Source organism: Maylandia zebra, linkage group LG20 (genome assembly GCF_041146795.1).
Source record: "Maylandia zebra isolate NMK-2024a linkage group LG20, Mzebra_GT3a, whole genome shotgun sequence".
Taxonomy (NCBI): Eukaryota; Metazoa; Chordata; class Actinopteri; order Cichliformes; family Cichlidae; genus Maylandia; species Maylandia zebra.
In genome coordinates, this window is record NC_135186.1 from 12,532,962 (window position 1) to 12,556,919 (window position 23,958).

The 23,958-nt window shown below is 39.9% G+C and overlaps 2 protein-coding genes and 1 long non-coding RNA gene across 3 annotated transcripts; 1 reads left to right on the forward strand and 2 right to left on the reverse strand.

Moving 5' to 3' along the window:
- Positions 1-5,898: 5,898 nt before the first annotated feature.
- On the reverse strand, positions 5,899-9,617 carry LOC143414278 (PAN2-PAN3 deadenylation complex catalytic subunit PAN2-like). The gene is made up of 13 exons (XM_076878388.1): positions 9,525-9,617; positions 9,060-9,208; positions 8,792-8,934; positions 8,507-8,613; positions 8,312-8,410; positions 8,086-8,190; positions 7,701-7,838; positions 7,553-7,612; positions 7,214-7,462; positions 6,926-7,069; positions 6,648-6,827; positions 6,442-6,535; positions 5,899-6,083 (listed from the first exon to the last, which is right to left on the reverse strand). Exons 1-13 carry the CDS (start codon positions 9,615-9,617, stop codon positions 5,899-5,901), a joined length of 1,746 nt encoding a protein of 581 aa, XP_076734503.1.
- Positions 9,618-16,273: 6,656 nt separating this feature from the next.
- On the forward strand, positions 16,274-18,475 carry LOC143414410 (uncharacterized). The gene is made up of 2 exons (XM_076878710.1): positions 16,274-16,400; positions 17,412-18,475. Exons 1-2 carry the CDS (start codon positions 16,337-16,339, stop codon positions 18,473-18,475), a joined length of 1,128 nt encoding a protein of 375 aa, XP_076734825.1. The 5' UTR covers positions 16,274-16,336.
- Positions 18,476-20,933: 2,458 nt separating this feature from the next.
- LOC143414414 (uncharacterized) lies at positions 20,934-23,785 on the reverse strand. The gene is made up of 3 exons (XR_013095037.1): positions 22,465-23,785; positions 22,032-22,366; positions 20,934-21,922 (listed from the first exon to the last, which is right to left on the reverse strand). It is a non-coding gene; the product is annotated as an uncharacterized LOC143414414 (long non-coding RNA).
- Between the last annotated feature and the right edge of the window lie 173 nt (positions 23,786-23,958).

The window sequence follows — 23,958 nt, forward strand, 5'->3', positions numbered from 1 at the left end:
GTCAGAGTAAACTGATTTCTAACAGAGTCTTAAAATGATCAGACAGCTCTTATGTTAATCGGGGAGGTTATCCTAAAGATTAGTGGCAGCCACCAAAAAGACTCTGCCACCATGTTCACGAGATACTAGACATATTTCTTTGGCTGAATGTGATTGTGCTGCTGATTTTTGCTGGATGTTTCACAGATGTGCTGAGCAGGCTCACTTTGACTTAAGCTACCACTGTACTGATTCTTTGGTAAGTGTTGTGTTTCCAGGTGCTGAATTGTACTATATGCTGTTTAGCCAACAGAAAGCTGAATTTCATTTAAAATACACTTAATGACAAAAGATACTTGACTGTTGATTTGGTTTACCATTAATAATCCTGGAAGTTAGACGACCTCTGGAAGGTGGACTAGCTTTAGATGAAAACCATACTCAGGTCTCTCCACTTATGCTTATTTTTAACAGTGGACGTCTTTCAGGATCTTTCTCCACCAACCAACATGGAATCTACTGCCTTCATCAGATGCTGCTCTCCGCATAGTTTCATTTGCCTTTCATGATAAAAGTGACCACTCCATGAGAACCATGAAATACTCTTCAGCGTGTGACACAAATTTCCCTCTTGAATTCACAATGTGTAGTTTCATAAGCATTATATGTCTAAATGATGCAACACAGATACTCATTTTTTCTTGAGCCACAAGCATGTCTGCAAGAAAAATGTCATCTTACCTTTCTCTCGTTGAGCAGGCATTTCAACTCTACTAAGTTAGGAAAATAAGTGAAAAAGACCAAACAATTGATCCAGGGCAGGCAAAGGCTCTTCCATGCTCACGAACAAGAGAGTGTAAGGTGAAGATAAGGGTTATTTGAAATCAGCAAAGCTTCCAGAAGAGCTTGTGGAAGATAGACTGAGAGAGAAAGAAAGGAGAATAATTTCTGATCATTCTTTTTCATGTCCACAGGCCTCAACATCCAGGGAGAAACCCATGACAGCACGGAGGACTCATGCACGGCCCTGAAGCTTTACAGGAAGTTCCTGGAACTGTTTCAGGAAGGAGAGAATCATTACGGGACGAAGGTCTGACACAGTCTGACTTACACTTCAGCTGCCATCTTGTTTTTAAAAATGGCTGCCCTCCAGGAAAAGTAACATACCTGTATTTAGTCAAAGGAGCTTGCAAAGAAAAGCGTCTGGACTTCTTTAAGTTGCTTGAAGACGTTTCACCTCTCATCCGAGAAGCTTCTTCAGTTCTAAGGTCAAATGGTGGAGAGTCCCAGATATAAACCTAGTGGGACTAACCCCCCACAGAGGGACAAAAGGACCCCCTGATGATCCTCTAAATGCCTGAGCCAAGGTGTGAAACTGGGTGTGGGTCCCAATCAGCCAGAGTTTCGGGTGAGTTCATTGTGAAACCTGGCCCCACCTTATCATGCGAATTCCTGAGATCAGATGGCCCAGGATGTGAGTGGGTGTTGGATATTCACAGACGTGGACTACAGCTTTCTTGGCTGCTGCCTCAAAGCACATTGTGCGCTTTCTATCTTGCGTGCTGCACATTATCGTTTATTATTTAGTAAGTACTGATATCTACTGCTAGCTAGTTTATTGTGATGGTGCTTTTTTTTTTTATTATGTTGCTCTTTGTTGTTTGCTTTCTCTTCTGTTTTTTTTCTCCATACAGGTGACCCAGGTGTTTTTTTTTTTGTTTGTTTGGGTTTTTTTTTCTTTCTTCCCCCCGTCTCTTCTCCCCTTTGGTTTTCTTTCTCTCCCTCTCTTTCTTTCATTCTTTCTCCCTGTCCTATCCCCCAGTCATGTCTGTCCCTTTTGTAGCAACTGAAAATAAAATAAATTCATAATTATAATAAAGGTCAATCAAATGGACCAATATGGCAAGGCCATGATGATCCACTTGGTAAAATAAATCTGCTTGGCATCTTTCTTAAGGCCAATTAAGACAACAATTCTGATGGCTATAGATCCAAACGGGACAAAAAATAAATAAATAAATAAAAAAGGATGTGAGTGGGCGTTAACGCATCTGGGAAGGGATCTCAAAACTGGATTATAGATGGCAGAGAGTTGGTGTCGTAAACCCCCGCCTCTGTTCAAAGATGGTCGCTCACAGTGGACATAGATGGCTTCTTTCACTCCTCTTTCAAACCATCTGTCCTCTCTGTCCAAACTGTGAACATTGGCATCCTCGAAAGAGTGTCCTTTATCCTTAAGATGCAGATGGACTGCTGAGTCTTGTCCTGTGGAGGTGGCTCTTCTATGTTGTGCCATGCGCTTGTGAAGTGGCTGTTTGGTCTCTCCAATGAAGAGGTCTCGGCATTCCTCGTTGCACTGTACAGCATACACCACATTGTACACTCATATGTTTTGGCGTTTTGTCTTTCGGGTGAACCAGTTTTTGTCTGAGCGTGTTGCTGGGTCTGAAATGCACCAGGATGTCATGCTTGGAGAAAACTCTCCTGAGTTTTTCTGATACACCGGCTACAACGTCTTTGTGATGGACCGAGCAGTGAAGGAAACTTAGGCACAGGTTAAAGTCCAAAAAAAGATTTTTTATTTAACCCAAAAAACATAATTGGTTAACTCATGCAAAAAGAATCAAAATCTTGGGCCCATAAAAGAGGTCAAACTAACAAAACTCTACTCAAAGTTAACAACACAACTGATAACTCAAACAAACTGACCTAACTTAATGAGACAAAGGGGAAACTTAAATAGTGGCTGATCAGCCCACAAAAACAGGAAAAGGGGTAAAACACACAAAACCTAACTAAACCAAACATAATGAACTCCAATCCCCCCCCCCCCCCCCCCCCATGGTCCTGAGTTATGGCGTGAACCAATTTGTAGCCTTCCTTTAAAGCTCGCTCTGCCCCTTTTCCACCTCTTGGCTCCTTAATCAAGGGACTGGAACAGCTGCAACTAAGGTAACTCAGAAAACAAAAGATTAATCATACATAACAGTGTAAACTAAAATGTGTGCACTTATTTTAGAATGCAGCGTTATGTGGATATATTAATTAACTAAACCAAAACCAGTTATTTATTGTCCTGTAAATAAATTCCTATATTTAAAGAAAGAAATGTGAATGCAATGTTACTTATAAGCCTCTACACTAACATGGTGGGTATTACCACTGTGTGGCTGTAAGTGCAGCCATCACAGTCTTCAAGTAACTTAAAGAAGTCCAGACGCTTTTCTTTGCAAGCTCCTTTGACTATGATGACCTGGATGACTGAGAACCTTCACAGACATACCTGTATTTAGTTTGTTTGCACAACCAAAAAGCAAAAACTCAGAAAAGACCTTTAAGACCTTTAAATAATGCATATTTAGGACCTCTGAAATTCAACATCCTCTAGTGTCTCAAAAAATGTTTTCCTTGCTGCTTTAACACAGCCTCACCTGTGATCTGATAAATGTTAAGATTCAGTTCAACCTTTGTCCCATTTATCCACATTATATTTCATAGATATGCACAATAAAACAAATTGTTTTTATTAAACAGACAAATTTTATACATAGTACATATAATTTGCAAATTGACAGAAATCCATGAGAATTAATTGTCAAAGTTGCCATTAAAGTCAAGCATCAATCTTTGCTCATATTTTTGTTATTGTACTTTTATGTTTAGCTGTGACTAACTGAACACATTTGTGTCCTGCTTTGAATGAAAGGGTCCATTTCTCAATTTAAACATCTTTTCAGTCAGGTCCCAATTAGGCATTCTTTAATTGTTAATAGGTAAATATGAGGGTTGGGATCAAAATGTTGTGCTCCCTCTCTGTCTCTCCGTTTCTGCTCTTCAGAAATAATACTGATCTTTTATGGAACAGCAAAACTGAGATGAACTTTTCTTTTTTAATATCCTCACACAGATCGACCCATAATTGAAATTGGAGCGATTTTCGTCTACTTCGTTTTTTTTTCTTCTCTCAGTCAAAACATAACCACGATATTCAAATATCAAAATGCAGCTGTTAGTGTGACCTTGTCGGTGTCAGACTCCAGTAAGACACAGCCTCACACAGCCTGCAGAAAATAACGAGCAATTCGCGCAGTTACTTTGCTACACTGCTCTCGTGCTCTGGGGGGCTTGTAGATGTCTGGGGCCTTGATCTCCTCCATTCCTGCTTCATGTCCTGGGGGGCAGGGCTCCCCACACCTACTATTAGACAGTTACACGGAGAACCCTTGTGAATATATGGATCTACACGCACACAGGTGTGTGTTGTCGGACTTGTGTGCTGCTCAGTAACATTCAATATTTATTATTTACTGTTACTTGTGGTTATGTTGGTTGTTGCTGTGGATGCGGATGTGCTCATGTGTAAGCCGCTGCTTTGCGCTGCGTTTGGCTGGGAATTGTTGAAATTAAATATTTACATCTTCGTATATGAATCACATGAATTAGCGCACTGTGCATCACCCCAAGGAAATTTCTACTTACTAAATCTGGACCTGGATATCAGCTTCACACCAGCCATTCGTAGTGTTATAAGTCTACTTCACGATCTTCTGAAGAGTCCCGAGTGTTTGGTGACTTCTGACTGACTTTTAAGTTTAAACAATACTCTGGCACGGAAAAGGTTACAACTTTCTTTGGACTTTTATACCCCTGAAAAAATGCTTCCTCTCTCTCACAGAATCTGTTGATTTCGGAGCCTTGAACTGGTTCAAAGGCCTTGACTGTCTTACTCGCCACATATTGACAACAATATTCGTACTGATTTATTTTAGTATTATTGTCGATATTACAATATTTCTGAGACTGTAATAGCTCGTTTTTAAGCCTCCCAGTTATCAGTATTGTGATCACACTATTGCTTTAATATTATTGAGACTACACAACACATTCATCCCTGACCTCCACATATCCAGCTGAACAGGATTACTATACTCTGTGTAGATTTACACATTCTTTCGTGGAACATTGAAATAACTGTGTTGTGTAGTTTTTTAACATATCTCCTGGATCATTACTAACTGTATGTTTAGTTTTACTTGTAGAGTTGTTGGTAAGACCAGACAAGGAGTTCAAACAATTTCATTTTATGGTTCCCAAAACAAAACAAGCCGAAAAACAATGAAAATAATGACATAAACCTTTAAAAACAACTGTAAGAGTGAACGGTAAGAGTGTGCATATTATCCAGCAGAGGGCACCATTATATCAAAAAATCGTTCAAATGTGACTTAAAGCTTTATTAAATGAAGCACGTCTATTAAAGTATAGTTACTACTTTTGGTGGTGGCTGTAAATTCTGCACTTGAAGCACAGTCCTTACCAGTTAGAGCATTTTAAAGATGTCGAGGTGAAATATTGAGGACAATTTTTTCAAACTTGCTAAATGTGTCATTTATAGAAGAGAAATAACAGCTTTTGAAAAATTGAACGTTGATCTGAATTCTGAGAAAGCTGCAAAAAGTTAGCTGGAAAATGAACAGTGCAACAGATTTCACAGAATCTGGTGAAAAAAAAAAAACTAAATTCATTGTGGTTGGAATCTGTTTTAATCAAGATTTTCATGGATTCGTGCACATTCTCCACTTCCTGGTATCAAACAACAAACATTTTACAGTGCTCAGGATGACTTCATTTACATGCAACAAGTTTGACTTTTTCCTTTAAAACAAAAACAAAATGCTTCAAATTCATATTTTGAATGATCACTTTCCCCCCTGTAAACCTCTCTGAAATAAAAAGCTTATATTTAGATATGATAAAAACAACTGAGTCACTGACTCAAAGCAAATAACTATAAAATATGATACAAAATAAGCAGCCCGAGCATCCTCAGGTCATGGTGTTGCTCACAGTCCCATCACAGAGGGAAGCACAGCAGCACCCGTGGATGGAAGGAGAGCGCATTCAGTCCACTCAGACGGACTATCTCATGTCTGAATCCGGGACTTTCCAGTTCAGCTGGAAGCCTTTGTCGTAGACTTCGTAGAGCACTTTCGTCACGTAATGATTCCCTCCTTCCTGATACAGCTCCAGGTACTTCCTGTAAAGCTTCAGGGCCGTGCATGAGTCCTCCGTGCTGTCGTGGGTTTCTCCCTGGATGTTGAGGCCTGTGGACATGAAAAAAAGATCAGGAATGATTAAAATGAAAGTGTTCAGCTTCAGATTACAGTGTGGATATGAGGAATTGACACGTACGCTTTAGTGCATGAACTCAAAAAAGCCTCTAAATACTTTGTTGTTCAGATTTAATTCCAAGATGAGTTTGATGACAACTAAAACATCATGAACTATACTGACTTAATACTGAATACTTAACTTAATACTGACAGTAATATGAGCGGATTATCCAGTTTACATATTTGGATCCTAATCCCTCTCGCTGTAATAATGTGATTTAATTCGATTACAGACTCATATTTGGATTATTTGGATTTGATTTTGTTTTTTTTGTTTCTACTAACTTACCAAGAAAATACCAAGCAAGGAATTTCAGAGAAATCATCCTCTTGTAGGGCAATCGGAAGAGGTGCACGGTGTCGATAACTTGATCTTTGGGAACCTTAAGAAACAGAAAATAAAAAACATTAAAATCAAAGCACATCTATAAAAAAAAATCACATCTTTAAACGATATGAACTAATTTGAAATTTAAAACTGATGAAATAACGTACCACTAAATTAATGACACGAAAGTCATTCTGCCGGCCGTGGCCGACGAAGCGAACTCCTGCATCGATGAGGAAGCGTAGCTTCAGGTAGGTCGACTTCAGCGTGGTCACGTGCTTAGAGGATACTGTGGCATCCAGGTCTCCAGGTTCGATTCCAGAGTATTTTGTCAAATAGTCGACCACCTGGAAGAACAAATTGACAAGTTAGCGGGTGGATCCTTGAAACATTATATATTCATTCTTTCAGGTCATCGTGGTCTTTTCTCTCTGCAGCTTCTCACCTGCTCCTGAGTGGAGATGTAATCATCGATGAAGGGGACCCCCTCGTTGGGCCCCTGACCCCTCACACAGGTGATCCTGGCCACAGACATCTGACTGGGCGTGATGGTCGATTTGGTGCCGTCGCTATGCAGCACTGCTTCCTCCTGCAAACGCACACATTCAGGGGTCAAATTTGTTTTAAATACTTGAGTCAGATTAGCTGAACTACTGAAAATATGTACTAGGAATATTTAAAATTGTTTTTGATCCTATATTATAATAAATGATGGTATCATAGCCAGACTTACCTCACTGAGCTTTACAAACTCAGCGTCCAGCCCCACCAGGTCACCAGCCTGCGGCATCTCACTGACTGTGAGTGGGATGAAAGTGGCGTCTGTCTTGCTATGCTTCTCAGTCCGATATAAGTCGGATTTGACTTCAGACTGATTGTGCTGACACTCACTGCGGAGGTCGTATTTGGTGTGGTAGTTTCTCTTGGCGTAACACAGGATGGCTGGCACTTTCCAGCTCACATCAAACTGTGCAGCCTCAGTCTGAAAACAAAAGGAGAAACATTTTTAAATGACTGCACACATTAAAGTTAGCATGAATAAACAAGCAGGAATCTTATCTAGGATCCTTACCTGCTCAATCGGCTCAATGAGGAAGTCATTGAAGAGGTACCACTGCTGGCGAGAGACTCCCTGAAATAATAAAATCATTTTGAATGTTAAAAATGAAACTTTTTGTAGTCAGCAGATGTCAAACTTTTCTTATCTAAGCGTCGCTCACCTCTTTTCTTTGATGGTAGGTCTCACCCACTTTGATGTGTGCGACCATATTACCACCCGCGCCAGCGTCCAGGATGTGCGGCACCGTCGCCACCAAGTCATACAGAGAAGCTCCCTCCGCCTGTTCAGCAGCACTTAACTAGTAACAGAAAGTGCAAATAATTGTAAGATAAACTTTTTCATTTCACAAAATTCATGTGTTACAGAAACAAAAACACTAAAACCAACCTATAGTTCAATATCTACAGATTAGTGTAATAATGTTTTAAAAATATTGCTCCTGGAAATATGGTTTTAATCTTGAAGTGACATTTTAACTTGGTGATGAAAAGTTACTCAATTATTTCTTCAAGTGCAAAGATCAGCTGAAAATCTAAAGTCCTCACCTCCTCGCCCTCAGGCCAGCTGCTGATCTCCAGTCTCTGACTTTTGCTGAGGGACATCTTGAGAGTGGCGGGGATCCACACGTGACGCTGATCCTGATCTGTCTTCTGCATGGATTTGTTGAAGGTGTACAATAAAAACAGAAACATGGGCAATCATGTAAATAATGAACAGATAAATCATTACTTTCTTTTAACTGTATTTAAACACAGTGAATCAGTGGCTTACCTCGGCCTGAACCTTCCAGAATTCGGCCTCTTTGCTGCTGTTCACCTCACAGTTTATCACCAAAACATCTGGGAGACGTCGAATGTTGCGTGTCTGCACCTACAGTGTAACACAAAGAAATGATTACCCTGCACAACAGGTAACAATCAACCATAAATTAATTGTCATTATGAGTGAATGAAAGCTGTAACTCACTGTGGGATGATACTTGTCACAGTTTCCACACCATGTGTGAGATCTCTGCTGCAGGCAGATGCTTTTCTTCAGGATCTCAGCAAAGTCGTGCTCCTTTATTCTTTCTCCTGAAGTGTCAAAGTACAATGAATATCAGTGTATACATCAAATCAAGCAGATATTTCCCTCTGCTCATTCAAAAACTAAATTAATTCAAACCATTATGTAATCATTAATAGTTCAAGTTTCAAAGACAGAGTAATTCACAGTCACAGATATCCATGCTCTCAGTGCTCTCAGACTCACCTTGAGAGTCAGGGTAATGCATGTTGAACAGCAACATGAGGGAGGAGTAGACTGTTTCTATGCCACAGAGACACGGGCTGCGGTTCTCAACTTCAGAACAAAACAGCTCTCTAATGACAGAGTCGCCAGAGGAGCCCAGAGAACTGCAACACAAACACAAATCACAGTTTCAGAAACCAGAAGGAAAACTCTGCATTTATAAACAAACATAATGATAAGACTGGGACAGTGTCCAGTAAGAATGCAGGTCAACAACGATGTGTTTTACCTACTCCTGGTCGTCCTGTAGGCCCGTGGATCCTCCTGCTCCTGTGTCTCCTGGAAGAGCTGGTAGAGGATGAAGTGATTCCATCTCTGGATTAAGCGACCTAGCTTGACTGTTCCTGTCGTCTCCTCATAGTTTTTAACAAGTTTTTTCTAGTTTGATGTCTTTAGTGTGATGATGTTATTCTGATGTGAATAACTTTTTTATTTATGCTCTTTTATAAATTAATATTTTATGCGTATATACATGCCTTGTTAGTTTCTTACTTCATGATATACAAGAAAACATTGACAACTGTGATTAATAAAGAATTGTCTAGCAGACCAACCACTTATTAGATCAGAACTTTTAAACTTACTGACAACTGGGCTGAATTAACCACCCTGCTCGCATTTCTGTTGTTTTTAACAGAGGCAGCCCAGTTACTGTTTTTAAACTGTTCTTGTTTTTTTTCAATCCCTCCTTTACGTTCAGGCTGCCCAGACATCCACTGCATGTCTTCCTGTTGCAGGTGTTTGGAGCCTGACAGGAAGGGCATGGTTTGGTTTTTGGCTTTGTCATTTCTGCAAATGAAAATGGAACATGTAGGGATTATTTCAGGTCTGTTTTGGTGAAATGATTACAAAAATAATTTATGACCAAAGAAATAACTTATATTACGAGGCAGTATTACACCATATTTAGAAAAAAAATCAATTACGAGATTAAAGTCGTTAATATTGAGTTAATTACGTGAATAGGGTTAAAAAAAACTGAATTGATTACAGAAAAGATACATTGCTAAAATCGAGCAGCACTAACATTAGCTGGGTGGCCAAGCAAGTGTCTTACACATGAGAATACATCACCAAAAAAAATTAAATAAACTTTTGCAGAAGTAGTTCTCTTGGTACACAGACTGCTCTGTGAAAACATTTCAAGTTTAATATCAGTTTAACATGCAAATTACCCACAGTTTATTACAACTTACTTAGCTAGGATCTGCCTCGTGTCGAGTCGAAAGATTCGCTGCAGGACCGTGAGTTGAAAGATACATTTACTACGACTCCCAAGATGCATTGCAGTAAAAACCATCCAATCGCCTTGCTTAAGATCTGTTGACATGTCACTAAAGGCGCGCTGTAGATAAATATTGCAATTTGTAAAAAATAAAATAAAAAAATAAAATTTGCAATTTGTAATTACATAATTAAACACTGGGCCAGTTTATTTTCGTATTATCGCTGGTTATTATTTTAGAGTAAATAAAGGAATAACGGGTAGCACCAAGCTGTTGTTATCTTCATTTCTATAGCAACGGCGTTTGAGGATTATGGGTAGTGTGCAGTTACGGGATTAGTGCGCCGTCTGCATAAATTGGTCTGATTGGTTGGAGCCGAGCGCATCCAAAACTAACAGTGGTGGAGTGGTGGATGAATCTATAAATGTGTTTTACGTGTGAAATGAAAATAATAAACCTAACAAAGGATTATATACGTTAAATCTGCGCACTTTCAGCTCGTGAATCACTTTGGAAAACATTGTGTGATGGCCACAACATGAAGCGATTTTATTGTTGAATTATCCGTGATACTTTCATGTGTTTTTGTTGAGAAATGTTAACGATGTCATTAAAAGAAAGCATTCAATTGGGGGGGGGGGGGGGGAACCCTAAGCATTTATTAAACCTCATGTTTTCCTTTAAACGTTTTATTTTGCTTTATATTTTAGTGATACTCTGGTAGAGAGGCTCTTATACTGTTAATTCAGCATATACTAAAAAAAATAAAAGCCTTTAAAAGCCTATTTCTGGACAATTATTATTTTATAATTATATAATTATATAATCAACTATTTTGCAATACTTCCAATCAACACACATCAAAAGAAAAGCTTGTGATGGCATCACATGAGATAACTTAAAGCTCAAAGGCTGTTCCATTGACATGTAACCAATCACTTCAAAGCACAAAACCTCTAATGTCATAGTCTTTTTTTTTGTGTGTGTGTGTGTGTGTCCTGTCTGGCACTGTAGCAATCAGAATTATTGTCTGAAGGCCAAGAAAAATGCCCAACAGATTTACTTTCCCAAGTGGGCCTTTTGCTATACTGGTCCACTTGATTGTCATAGTTTATTTGATCTTTATTACTTATTTTTATTCTAAGTTATTGTAATCAGGCCAGACTCGTGGACGGGAAAGAAAAACAAAAAGAAAAGTTCAGAAGAAAGTTAACAGAAGGAGAGGGAAAGAAAAAGGAGAAAAGAGATAGAGAGAAAAGACAATGAAAATCTGCTTCATCACCTTTGTCTTTGTGTCCTTTTTTTTCTCTTTTTCTTTTCCTGGATCACCTGTTGAGAAAGAAAAAAGAAAAGAAGCAGAAGAAGACTAGAGCAATAGAATAAACAACATCACGATGATCTATGGGAATATAACAGTAAATACTAAATGTTAAACATTACTGTGCAGCACGTAAGATCGACAGCGCACAGTGTGCTTTAAGGTAGGAGCCAAAAAGGGTGTAGTTTGTGTGTATGAGCACCCGTGTGTACACCTGTGAGCATGAGCGCGCTTGTATTTAAAAGGTTCCATGTAATGATCTGTTAGAGGGTGTGGGGGGGCCACAGCCCCGTCCACCAGGGCATGAAGCAGGTATGGAGGAGATCAAAACTCCAGACATCCAGAGGCCCTCAGAACACAAGAGACCAAGGAAGACTAAAAGAGGGGCTGCAGCACCACTATCCCAGAAAGAGCTGAGGAGAGTCCCAGATGAGGGGTCACTCAACAGCCGCGGAGCATAAGCTGTTGAGTGTTCATATAGATTTTAAATAACATACCAGTTGATACTGACATATTTTTGTTACATTTGCAGTGTTGTGGTGTTATATTCTCATGATTCTGTTCATTTTATGAGTATATCCTTCTGCCTTGCTTCACATATTTAATGCTGCTTGGCTAGTTTTAGTCGTGCTAGCATCAGTACAGGTAGAAACAGAGAAACATCAGAGAATCTGCCATGCATCGCCCCATCTAAATACAAATGGAAAGTACGAAAATAAAAATATAGATAACTTTATTAAAGCAATCAATGTTCCCAGTGTTCCCATGGTGAAAACACATTTTTTCATATTATGTTCAAGTCAGTTGTTATCCAATTTTAAAACTATAAAATATAATAAAGTCTATTAGTTTATTTTGTTAATAAATAGATTTTTTTTAGGATTTTCAGAAACACTAACGTTATACATAGCAAAATATCTGTAGCCGTATGACAGCCATGTATAGTAGAAGTCCAAGATATTTCTACAACTCTAGCGTTAGGTTCTTCCAGTCAAACTTTTTCCCCTCACTGTAGATTTCTTGCAGTGTTTGTGTTTGTACAAAAGTGTTGCGTTTTTCAGCCCCCGCCCGCCCCCAAAATAATAATTAATAACAATAAAACCTTGCATACTTTGAGGATAAAAGTTATTTTATAAATGTAGAATGCAGAACTTTAATGAATAATAGTGAAGTTTGTTGAACTGAGTAAAAAGAAACCAACTGATAATTCAGAAGTCTTTTTGACAATCAAAAACAATAATTTTAAATTATAATATAATTAAAAAAATAATTAACACAAAGACGAAACTTAGCTTTAGCAAAGTTGCCATTTTTTTATTTAAAAAAAGTGAATTACTCTTGTTTAGAGGCTCTAGACGAACTTGGTCCTACACCCAGGCCATTTTACCCTTCTATATAGCTTCCGGAAAGTTTTCTCTGTCTTTGAGTTCTTTTGGACATGTTTTCTTTCAATTTAGAATAAGAAAAAATATTTCTTAATCGCGACATTTTTGCTCCTTCATACCAACTCGAGTGTTTTTCCCCCCTTCTTCTTCGGTGCTTAACGGCAACTGGCATCCTTTTCGGCGCATTACTGCACTATCACTTTGAGGTCACTCAATACTGTCGCCCTTCCTGTGCCACTGACATTATGTACTCGAGCCAGCCGCCGTAATTTCCACCACCTTTAGAGTTACCTCCCGTGTATGGCAATGGGAATGATTTATTCTTACAAACTTCTTACAGTATGTTTAAAAAGAACAAAGAAAACAAAATGAATGCATATGAAATATAAAATACTAAAACAAATATAATAAACGAGAGTATATATACTAAACCTGTAGGCATTAATTATTTCATGCGTGTAGTTATTCGTGACTGCGCTACACACTGAAAGCAAACTTCTGACAAGCGTCATAATTCGGTTACAAGAAACGTTAAAGTTTCATAACTGCATACCTGTGTCTAATAACAAATGCATAAATGTTGTTGTTTTTTCATAATCAGTCGCACGGAAGTAGCTGTCAACGTGCGTAATCTGGGCGCTGCAGCTTTATAAGCAACTTTCTGGCAGACAATCACTTTTTGGCACACCACCTGTTGAGGATCATGGCCTCAGATTTGGTGCTGATTCTCATTCCCACCGCTTCACACTCGGCTGCGAACCGTTCCAGTGCGAGCCAGAGGCCATCACTCGACGAAGCCAAAGAACCACATCAACTACGAAAAGCAGAGATGAGATTTTGAGACCACCCAAGTGAAAGTCTTCCGCCACTTGGCTACGCCCAGAAATTCTGTCCATAAAAATAATTACGAACAGAATAGGTGACAAACGGGCAGCCCTGCTTAATGATATACAGCAGGAGAATGCATGGAGCACCTGTAATAAATACTGTATCAATAACAAGGTTAATAAAGTGTATTTCTTAACCTTTCAGTTTGTGGGTAATGTCGCAGGTTTGTTGTACGGACCTGTTTACACTGTCTCTATAAGTTTTGTAAACCAAAAACAAACAAACAAAGGCGTCTGTTTAGTCTCTTGGCCACACAACAACAACTCACAGCAGAGCAGGAGTGGAGGGGGAGGGGCGCGGTTGGCCGGTTAGGCTGTGACTGGACAGCAGGCGGGAAAGTGATGTGACGGAAGTGAAAGGAGAGCAGAAGTAGATGGCGGGAGAGATGATGTAGAGGTGAAATAAGATAACGGGAGGAGGGATTTCAAGTGATCATAAAATCCAGAATGGCCGTCGTTTGGTGAGTGGAACCAGATTCAGCAGCAACACCAATAAATAAGCACGTTGGGAGACCTTCTTAGGCCCTGGGACCATTTTTGGTCCCTTTAGTTTTTCGGTTACAAGCCATTTGCACTGTGTTGAATGGAATATAGCCAAATTCTCTAAAAAAAAGTTTGGCATAATTTCATTTCAAAATTCAAGTCTGACTTCCTTAAATTAGCTTCAGTGGCTAAGCTAACAATACACATCCCCTTAGAGCCCTAGGGACCATTTTTGGCCCATTGACTTCCATTATAAACGCTATTTTTCACTGCAGAATTATTACCGTTAACATCTGGGTGACGGCTTAGGTTTCGTTTTTGTTTTGTAGAAGAGGCCTTAGAGTTGTAATTTTTTTATTTGTCCACCGGGTGGCGCCCTTGCTCCACATTTGATCCCTGCTGGAAAACAGCGGGCCGCTTGCACAGACAGGCGGGAAATGAAGCCTCATTTCCGGCGTGCAGCAGCGGCTTCGCCCAATTTAAAGTGGAAAAAAATATGAATATATAATCTTTTTATTGCACTTTTTGGGGCGGGACCATTTTTGGTCCCCAGGGCCGTAAAAGGATGCATTTTTAAGGGCCAGACAAGGGTTAATACAGGCATACAACGTGTTATGGAAAACATTAAACCCAGAAATCTAGGCGTAAATGGAAAATTGTAGTATTGAATTATAAGACTGATGAAAGAATATAATTGTCTTCCCTGCTATTCTCCTGTTCACACTCCAGTCCAGAAGGTGGGATAAATGCATCTGTAAGCTGATATGTCAAACGCCATCAACCCCCAAAGAAGAAGGGAGGAGGACAGCACTACTGTGGTAGTGGAGCAGTGTGTTTGCAGACATAGCTGCTGCTGAAGAAGCGGACTGAACCTAGAGAAGAGACAGAAGCTAAAGTATTGATCCCGTCAAGTTAGTGTGGATCTGATACCAATATTAACATCTGTGTCACTTCTATTGATGCTTGTATTGATCCGCCCAGTCTCAGTTGAAGCAGCAATGAGTTCAGTACAGTATCTGAGAGAGTTCATCAAGGAGAGACTAACTGCTGTTTATGAAGAAATCTTCTCAGAGGTTCAAAAAACCATCATCCAGTATGAGGAGGAGACCGTCTACGCAGACAGGATATCAACCGGAAACCTGACAGAAACTCACACATCATAGGTATGGACATGTTTTTAACAATGTGCTGTTGAAGCTGAGATTCTTCAGTATGATTAGCTTTACTAGAATATGTTAAACTGGGTATCCTTTGCTCATCCCAATCGGTCGCAGCAGATGGCCCGGCCCCTCCCTGAGCCTGGTTCTGCCGGCGGTTTCTTCCTGTTAAAAGGGAGTTTTTCCTTCCTACTGTCGCCAAAGTGCTCACTCAAAGGGGGTCATATGATTGTTGGGTTTTTCTCTGTATTTGTTATTGTAGAATCCACTGTACAATATAAAGTGCCTTGAGGCGACTGTTGTTGTGATTTGGCGCTATATAAATAAATAAATTGAATTTATCAGTGCTGTAGTTCAATGTTCAGTGATGGACTATGTTGAACTGGTGCAGGTCGATGGTCACTGATAGGTTAGGTTTTAATACATTTTAATTCATTTATTTATTTCAATTTTTTCTCTAACAGATTCCAATGTTGAGTACATCAGGCATTAGTGTTTTAGATCATCTGTAAACACTGAGATTGTGCAGTAAAATATAGTTAGATGTCAGCGGAATACACATTTAACAAGTTGTTAACAGCCTTCTCTGAAGTTGAAGTGAAGTTTCATTTAAAAAAGGATTTTACACACTGTAACAGGGCAGCCCTTAGCGGCTGGAAACACAGTGAGACAGACCAAGGCAAGTGTAGTGGAACAAAGTATTTATTTGCTGTATGGCTCTCCTTACAACAATTAACTTGTCGAGCTTCTGCACAGCACAAAAAAAAATCCACCCTCTAATGACAACTGGCAGCCTTAAATATGTTCAGCTGTCACAGACTTAACCATTATTCCACTCTCAGGTCAATTCTTAAATCCCAACCTTCCACCACAGTACACAATATATCAATAAGAATAAATAAATACATAAATACATTTTCACATTTACATATTAATAAATATTTCACACTTTAATGTTACCCCAAACCCAATATTATAAAAACCCAGAAACCCAAGCACAAAAAGATTCACCACACTCTCTTTACCAATGGTCTCTCCCGGAACCTTTAAATGGTGTCTGGACCCCAGGGGAAACATTTGCCCAAACACCTTGAAGAAGACACAGGCAAGAAAGGTGAGTAATCATTAACTTACAAACACTTATTTGCACCAGTTTTATCCCTAGATTTCACACACACATTTGCCTTAGTTTTCCTTATTGGTAAACCTTAATCACAATCTCAATCACCATTCTTCTCTCCTGACAGACAACCACCACATTCCTTGACGAGGAACAGCTGTGCAGGATCTGAAACAAGGCCACCAACTGACCCTAAAATTCCCAATAAATAGTCAACAAATATTTAAACTTCTTGTGTGCAAATCCATGCTTAAAGTGCAATGCTCATAAATTGCTTGATAAGGTGCTTTTAATAAAGTGAAAGGTGTGCTCTAAAGTGCTATACAGACAATACAATATAAATAAATACAGTAAGGGAGTCCTCTTCCTTACACACACTGATGTTTTCATGGTGGTCACATTGCATTTTAGTTTGGTGAACTTTGTGTCTTTGCTCACAGTGAGGATCCTTGCTGTGAGTGTGCACAACTATTTCCCTGAGCGTGCGTGTGCGTGGGGCTCGTAATGGGTCATATGAAAGGCTGATCACCATTTCTTGGTTTTTGATTCATGCTTTTAAAAATATTAGTTTTTATATCACTGTTATGTTCCCCTGAGGGGTCTAGGTGGTGAGGGGGAAGTAACAAAAAGTGTCCGGGTGAGGAAAAAGAGTTAAGGAGGCAAACGGGTTAAATTAAACAGTTTTATTAAAGTAGCTCAACTAAAAGAGCCGCTATCACCATTTAAGAAAACAAACAAAACTCAGGCGTTGGTCAATAAAGTAAAACATAAGCCAAAAAGAAAGAGCAGCTCACTAGCTGCAAACCACAATAACACAGCTCACTAGCGGCAAACACCACAAACTCTCAGCTCACTAGCTGTAACCACTCACATGGCACTCTGGCCCAGAGCTCACCTTCAGGAGGAGGCCCTGCTAGGGCCGTAACAATCACTAAATATAAAAAATATATAGTTTTTGTATCACACAATAGTGATTATTGTTCTTGTGTTTCTTTATTCCTCAAGACCTCCCAAAACAACATGACTGTAAGGAAGAGGAGGATCTGGATGAGCAGCAGGTCTGTAACCAGGAGAGGAACTCCAGTCTGGACCAAGAGGACCCAGAGACTCCGCAGATTAAAGAGGAAAAGGAGGAACTTGGCAGCAGTCAGAAGGGAGAGCAGCTTGGGCTGAAGCAGGAGGCTGATACCTTCATGGTGACACCCGCTTATGAGGAAAGTGCCTACAGTAAACCAGAACCAAACAGTGAGCAGCTCCTTTCTCACAGCTCTCCTGAAGCAGAGACCCGAGATAATGAAAAAAGTCAGCATGTGGTCTCAGGAACTACTAGAAATACAGAGCTGAATGAGAGACGTCACAGTCAAAGAGTAGACAACCTTCCTGTGTCATCGAGTAAAAGTAGAACGGACACAAAGAACAAGTCTGTACAATGTGAAGTGTGTGGAAAAACTTTACAGGATGAATACAATATGATTACACATCTAAGAGTTCACACAGGTGAAAAGCCGTATTCCTGTAGCACCTGTGGGAAAAGATTTGCTGCCTCATCAACATTCAAAACACACATGAGAGTTCACACAGGTGAGAAGCCGTATTCTTGTAGCACCTGTGAGAAAAGATTTGCTTCCTCATCAACATTCAAAAAACACATGAGAATTCACACAGGTGAGAAGCCATATTCTTGTAGCACCTGTGAGAAAAGATTTGCTTCCTCATCAACATTCAAAAAACACATGAGAATTCACACAGGTGAAAAGCCGTATTCTTGTAGCACCTGTGAGAAAAGATTTGCTTCCTCATCAACATTCAAAAAACACATGAGAATTCACACAGGTGAAAAGCCGTATTCTTGTAGCACCTGTGGGAAAAGTTTTGCTGACTTATCAACATTCAAAACACACATGAGAATTCACACAGGTGAGAAGCCATATTCTTGTAGCACCTGTGAGAAAAGATTTGCTTCCTCATCAACATTCAAAAGACACATGAGAATTCACACAGGTGAGAAGCCGTATTCTTGTAGCACCTGTGAGAAAAGATTTGCTTCCTCATCAAGAGAGAAACACTGAATATCTAATGCGTAGAATATTAGCATCAAAAGGTCACATCGGATGGAGTGAGGAAAAATAGAGCCGTCGTGGTGGGTAAACGACGGCTTTGATAAACCCAAAGTAGTTTTTAGGGTGCTGAAAATTTCGAAAGATTATTTGAGGATGACCTAAGGGGTAACTACATGTACTATTTACATATGGATACAGGGATGTGACATCGACATAGTTGATTTTCTCACGGGGCCTCAGCACTACAGTGAAGTTGTGCTGGGCTTGTACGGCCTCCACAGAGAGCATGGCGGGGGATCAAAGGCTCTGGTGGATCATAACGTTTGAGAAAGCTGATTACACTCTCATCACTACGTTTTAACTCTGTCCACTCATGCTCCCAGATTATAACAAGAGAGACATTATGCTCAGCTCTCAATCTAGCGAGCCTGTCTTGAGTGGCGCTGTTTAACTCTGCAAAAGAGGAACCTACCAGGGGGTTAACATCGGACTGATTGGAAAAACACTTAATACATCCATGGAAGTAGCAGCCCAAAAATTCCCACGCGTATGTTTTACCATTATTTTCGGAATATCCATCTACATAATAACTACCGAGTTGTTTTTCTCCTTGATTGAGCGCATGTCTGATAAAAACACCTTGCGTACACGAGAGATATTCGAGCCATTGAATTGAGGATGAGGAAAATGATTTTACCTGATTATGGTAATTTAAAGGACAGGGCAGGGCCAGAGAATTGGCAGGCATGAAGTTTGTCAAATACATTTTAAGACAAGCGCTTGCAAGCGTGTTGCGACTGAAAGGATCTACTCCTGTCTCTTCAATAAACCCGTTTCTAAACAATGTGCAACCCCGAGCTAGAATTTCAACATCATTTTTACAGTATAACAGTGCCTGTTTCATGAAATTGAAGGGGCCAGAGCTGACTGAATCATACCATTTGTAAAATTCCTGTCTAATTTCTGATGTCATGCGCTCGAGACTAAATGCGGAAGGGGGAGGGTACGGTCCAACATAAGTTAGGTTTTGTTTGGAGCTGAAAGAATGAGGAAAAAAACCTTTAACACTATCTGAAAATCCCATCGCTTTCGGGATAGCTGACAATGGCATAGGTAGGAAGCATGACGAGTCTGGGTCTGTAAAGCTGATCACTTTGGAACCTTGCATTATCAAGTTTGGTTTTAATCCTCGCATAACTAACCCGCGAAGGATAATGTACGCATCGAAACCCTTTGCATTATGAGCGATAAAGATTGAGCCCTTGAAGAGGGGGCGTCTAAAATGAGCAAGAAAGTTTTCAACGCAATGCTCGCCCTGAGAGCTCCAAGATTTACCATCTGATGTTTTTGTACACACCAGAAAAGGGCTGTGCTCACCGTGTTCGTTAACAAAAGTTTCAAAATCATAAAAAATCAACTTGTTATTATGTTTTGTTTCGCGTTGTAAAACCTGCATATAGCACTGATGTGTTTGATGATCACTAGAGATTTCCTGACGACAGATTTGGCATTTTCTCTTTTGGCATTTGTGAGGTTTTTCATGTGCTGCTAAGTAATATAGCCTTGAGCACTTGATACATTTCCTGTAGAGGTCACAGTTGCTGGCAGACCTTTCACGCCTCTCAACGAGTTTTTTATGGCTCTCAAAACAATAACGAGATCTACAGGTGCGATTACAATCGGTACATACAATAGGGGAGAGGAAATGATCGTTGCAGTCAGGCTGCATACAGACTGAGCAACGAGCAGGGCAGAAATGGGATAACACATGGTTAAAGCCTATGTAACAATGAGTACACAAATACGCTGTGCCCAAAAATCCTTTAAGATTTTTGATAGCGTAGTAATGATTGTCAAATAAAAATAAACACAAGGCTTTTGCGCTATTCACTGTACTAGTCTGAAATTTACAAAGGGTGCGATCATGCTCGTTACGGTAAAATACTATAATTTTACATCCTAGTAACCTTTCAAATGTAATTATTTGATTAAACCCAACAGGCGTTTGATCATTTAGACCAGCTTTTTGTTGAATTTCTCTAGCTAATGTTTGTGCTTGATAGTCATTAAAATCGGGTTGCAGAAGGTGGGCAACACTTGTAGCAAAACACAACTTATTCGAGGGGTTATGGACCACGTATAAAAAACGTCTTTTCTTTTTCACAATTTCGCTGTCGAGTATGTGTTTAAGCAATCTTTTCCCACTGCCATTTGGGGGTGTAACAATCTGAGCTACAACCTCCAACGAGCCATCACACATTACTGACCAGTTTGACTGTACCGCTCTCAAGAATAAATTTTCAAATTCAGATAAATCATGATTATCACGTAAAATCACTGAAACATTATTTTGTAACTGCTGGCCTATCAATTCTAACTGGATATAATCACCTGGACGTGCGTGAGAGAAAACCCTGTTTAATATTTCACGTGCACTAGACATTACGCCTTGACAATAATGCGCATAGTCGGGTATATCGTTTGGAGGAGGAAAATTCAAAATTTCTCTAATTTCAACGTTATTAAATTTATTTCTAACAACTATAGAGGGTTGTGCTGAATTACTGGCGCAACTCTGGTCTGGATTACCCCCTTGTTGAAAGGAGTGATCATGGTTTACTGGGTTAAGTGGCTCGTTCGCAGAGACAATGTCTGCGGGAGAGCTGAGTGATTGATGAGGATTAGAGTCATTGAAAGTGGTTGACAGCTGTATCGGGGGGCTGCGGCTGAGCGGTTCGTGGGGACACGCATTTTCTGGGGAAAAGACTAGCGAATGCTGGCTTTGAGAATCAATGAAACGATTTTGATTTAGCCTGTTTATTTGACTCAATAACTCTGACGGTATTTGAACCTCATTTTGTATTTGGGCCAAAGCTTCTAAAGCTCTATTAATTGCTAAAAACGGATCAGAAGAGGAGATGTTTTGTGTCAGACTCATTTGTGAATGAACCGCGTCTGACTCTGTTTGGATCTCATCATGATCCAATCCCAAACTCAAAGAATTATTTTGAAAGGCACTTTCATTGGGTGCTAATCGGGCAAGAGCTAAATTAAGCAATTCTAAAGGATCATTATTATTGATCACCTCAGGTTGCTCACTGTTTTGTGAATATGTAATCTGAGAATGGTGTATATTTTCATTTAACCTAGCTAACGCTGTTTCTAAAGCAAGAAATGGGTCTGTAATATCTTGTTCCTGGTTATCCATTTATTTTATTATTATTGTTTAACAGGAATATATTAAAAGAACAAAAAACCACAAAAGAGAGTATGTTTGAAAAGCAAAATGAAAAAAAAATCAAAAACAAAGTTTTTATAAGATGAGCTGAACTAATTCAGCGAACAGAGATACCGCGCGAAGAGCGATTGAAGCCAGCTGCCTTCGGGTGCGTGTTCGCGTTGTCCTCGTTGTCCTTGCGATCCTGCGGGTCCTGCTACTCCTCCTTCTGAGACGCCCTGAGAATTTGAGGGTAAGATACAAACAGTTAGTAAAGTTAAATAGAAAAGGGTTAGTTTTTATTTTAAAAAAGAAATGAGAAAAAAGCGAGAACCTAGAGAGACTGACCGTGATTGGGTCTCAAAGGCAGGCGCTGTGCATTTCGTGTGTCTGATGGCGGAGAATAAGAAGCGTTTCTGGGGCTCCGATCGGCCGGAGCATCGGGAGTGAGCTCGGAGAGCAAATCTTGCCTGTCCCCGGCGGACAGGCGCAAGTTTTTCCCAGAGGGTTGCGGGAGAGAACAAGCTCCGACGGGAATGGAACTGGGGCCAGACCTAGCGTAGAGAGCAAATGCTGTCTGTCCCGTGTGGAGAGACGAATATTCTTTCCTGTGGATCGCACAAGCACTGGTGGTGAAGAATTCGGGGAACTCGTACCAATAAAGGTGTCCAAGTCAGAGATATCTAGAAAGTTTGATAAAAATGAAAAAAGAGGGTAAATGTTTTGTTTTTTCTTGTACAATTAGCTGTTAAGAAGGGGAACAAGAATGAACCAAACCTACCAATTCGATCGAGAGACTCAAAAAAAGAGGAGTTGAGCAGGTTTATCTCAGAGTCTGAAAAGAAATAACATCGAGTATTTACAAACGGGGAAAAAACAGTAAAAATATAAACATTATATGAACAAGAGTGAGAAAAAATGAGGTACCTGATGAGGCCATGATCGCTGCTATAGTTTAACTTACAAACGCACTTTTTAGCTCTGAGTGTTAGAGGGGAGCTTATATATGTTTTAAAAAGTGTATTCCAAGTGTTACAGAGCCTATTTGCATGGCTTTTTTGAAGATGAAAGGATTGACAGAATGGTAAAAAGGAAAATGCGAAAATGTAGTTAGAGAGGAAGATTAACACTTACCGAGTGATATGCACATAGGGCACGCGAAGGTAGTTGTTGATCCCTGGTTTCATGGCTGTTGAGCTCGCAAGCAGTCTGAGCGGTTCCAGTTGTTGATACGTCTGAAGTCAGATGTCTTCTGGGGGTTCGAAGATAGTCTTAACATCAGCGGGAGATCGTAAAATCAGACCTGGAGCGGATTGGCTAACCGGGGTGCGAAGGGAGCGGTGCAAGGGTTATGTGATTGGCAGCGGGGCGCAGTGAGGCGGAGTTGGTCTAAGGGGGGAATTTTCAAACGAGGTAAGCAGCGCATTAGGGAGCAGAGCGGGGAGCGAACAAGCAGGAAAAAATTGTGCTCTGCAAGAAGTTGTGGATCGGAGATTAAGAGCGAGGTAGAACTTAGAGTGTGGGTTGAATTTTAGAGCTTGCTAGTAAGAGGGAAGTTTTTGAAGGAAAAAAGAATAAGGATTTTCCCTGTTATCGAATATAAGGTTTTTGGGAATAGAGGGGTAGCTAACAAGTTATTCTAGGGGTTTTGGAGAAATCGCGGAGAAATTTTTAAAAGGAGTTTTGGCTTTGTTTGGCTGAGCATGAAGGGAGCCGCGGGGCGCTGAATTTGAGAAAAAAGACTAAGGATTTTTTCAGGATTTTCCCTGTTATCGAATATAAGGTTTTGGGAATAGAGGGGGTACCCTAACAAGTTATTGTAGGGTTTTGGAGAAATCGCGGAGGGTTTTTTAAGGAGTTTTCCCTGCTTATGTATCTAAGGAGGGTTAGGGGATCGCGAGTTTTTTCTGAGTATGAGTTTTATTCTAAATCTACAAATGCATATAAATCTAAATAAAGTTTTCCCCCAAGGCATGCAGCATGTGTTTGTGGCCATACTGAACGTTACAAAAGCACAAGTTTAACTAAACAATTTTAATATGGTTTAATACATTTTTAAACACATGAGCACGGAGCCCGAGAGAGCACGGTCCGGAGACACGGGCGCGCCCCCGCGTGCCCACACACACTGACCCGCCACCAGATGGCGTTTTTTGAGCATAAAAAAAAATAAAAATAAAATTTAATTGCTTAAAGAAATAAAAGAATGCTATTTTGATATATAAGAAACTTTCTAAATAATCAATTATATTTTTATGAATATCATATTTTTATG

What these genes read in the sequence shown, in the direction of transcription:
- LOC143414410 (XM_076878710.1), top strand. Translation starts at nt 16,337, where the DNA reads ATGGTGTCTGGACCCCAGGGGAAACATTTGCCCAAACACCTTGAAGAA. An exon ending in AGAAGACACAGGCAAGAAAG is followed by an intron (nt 16,401 to 17,411) that starts GTGAGTAATCAT and finishes TTATTCCTCAAG; the next exon opens with ACCTCCCAAAACAACATGAC.
- LOC143414278 (XM_076878388.1), bottom strand. Translation starts at nt 9,617, where the DNA reads ATGACAAAGCCAAAAACCAAACCATGCCCTTCCTGTCAGGCTCCAAAC. An exon ending in TACAGGACGACCAGGAGTAG is followed by an intron (nt 8,935 to 9,059) that starts GTAAAACACATC and finishes TTTGTGTTGCAG; the next exon opens with TTCTCTGGGCTCCTCTGGCG. An exon ending in ACATCTCCACTCAGGAGCAG is followed by an intron (nt 6,828 to 6,925) that starts GTGAGAAGCTGC and finishes TTGTTCTTCCAG; the next exon opens with GTGGTCGACTATTTGACAAA.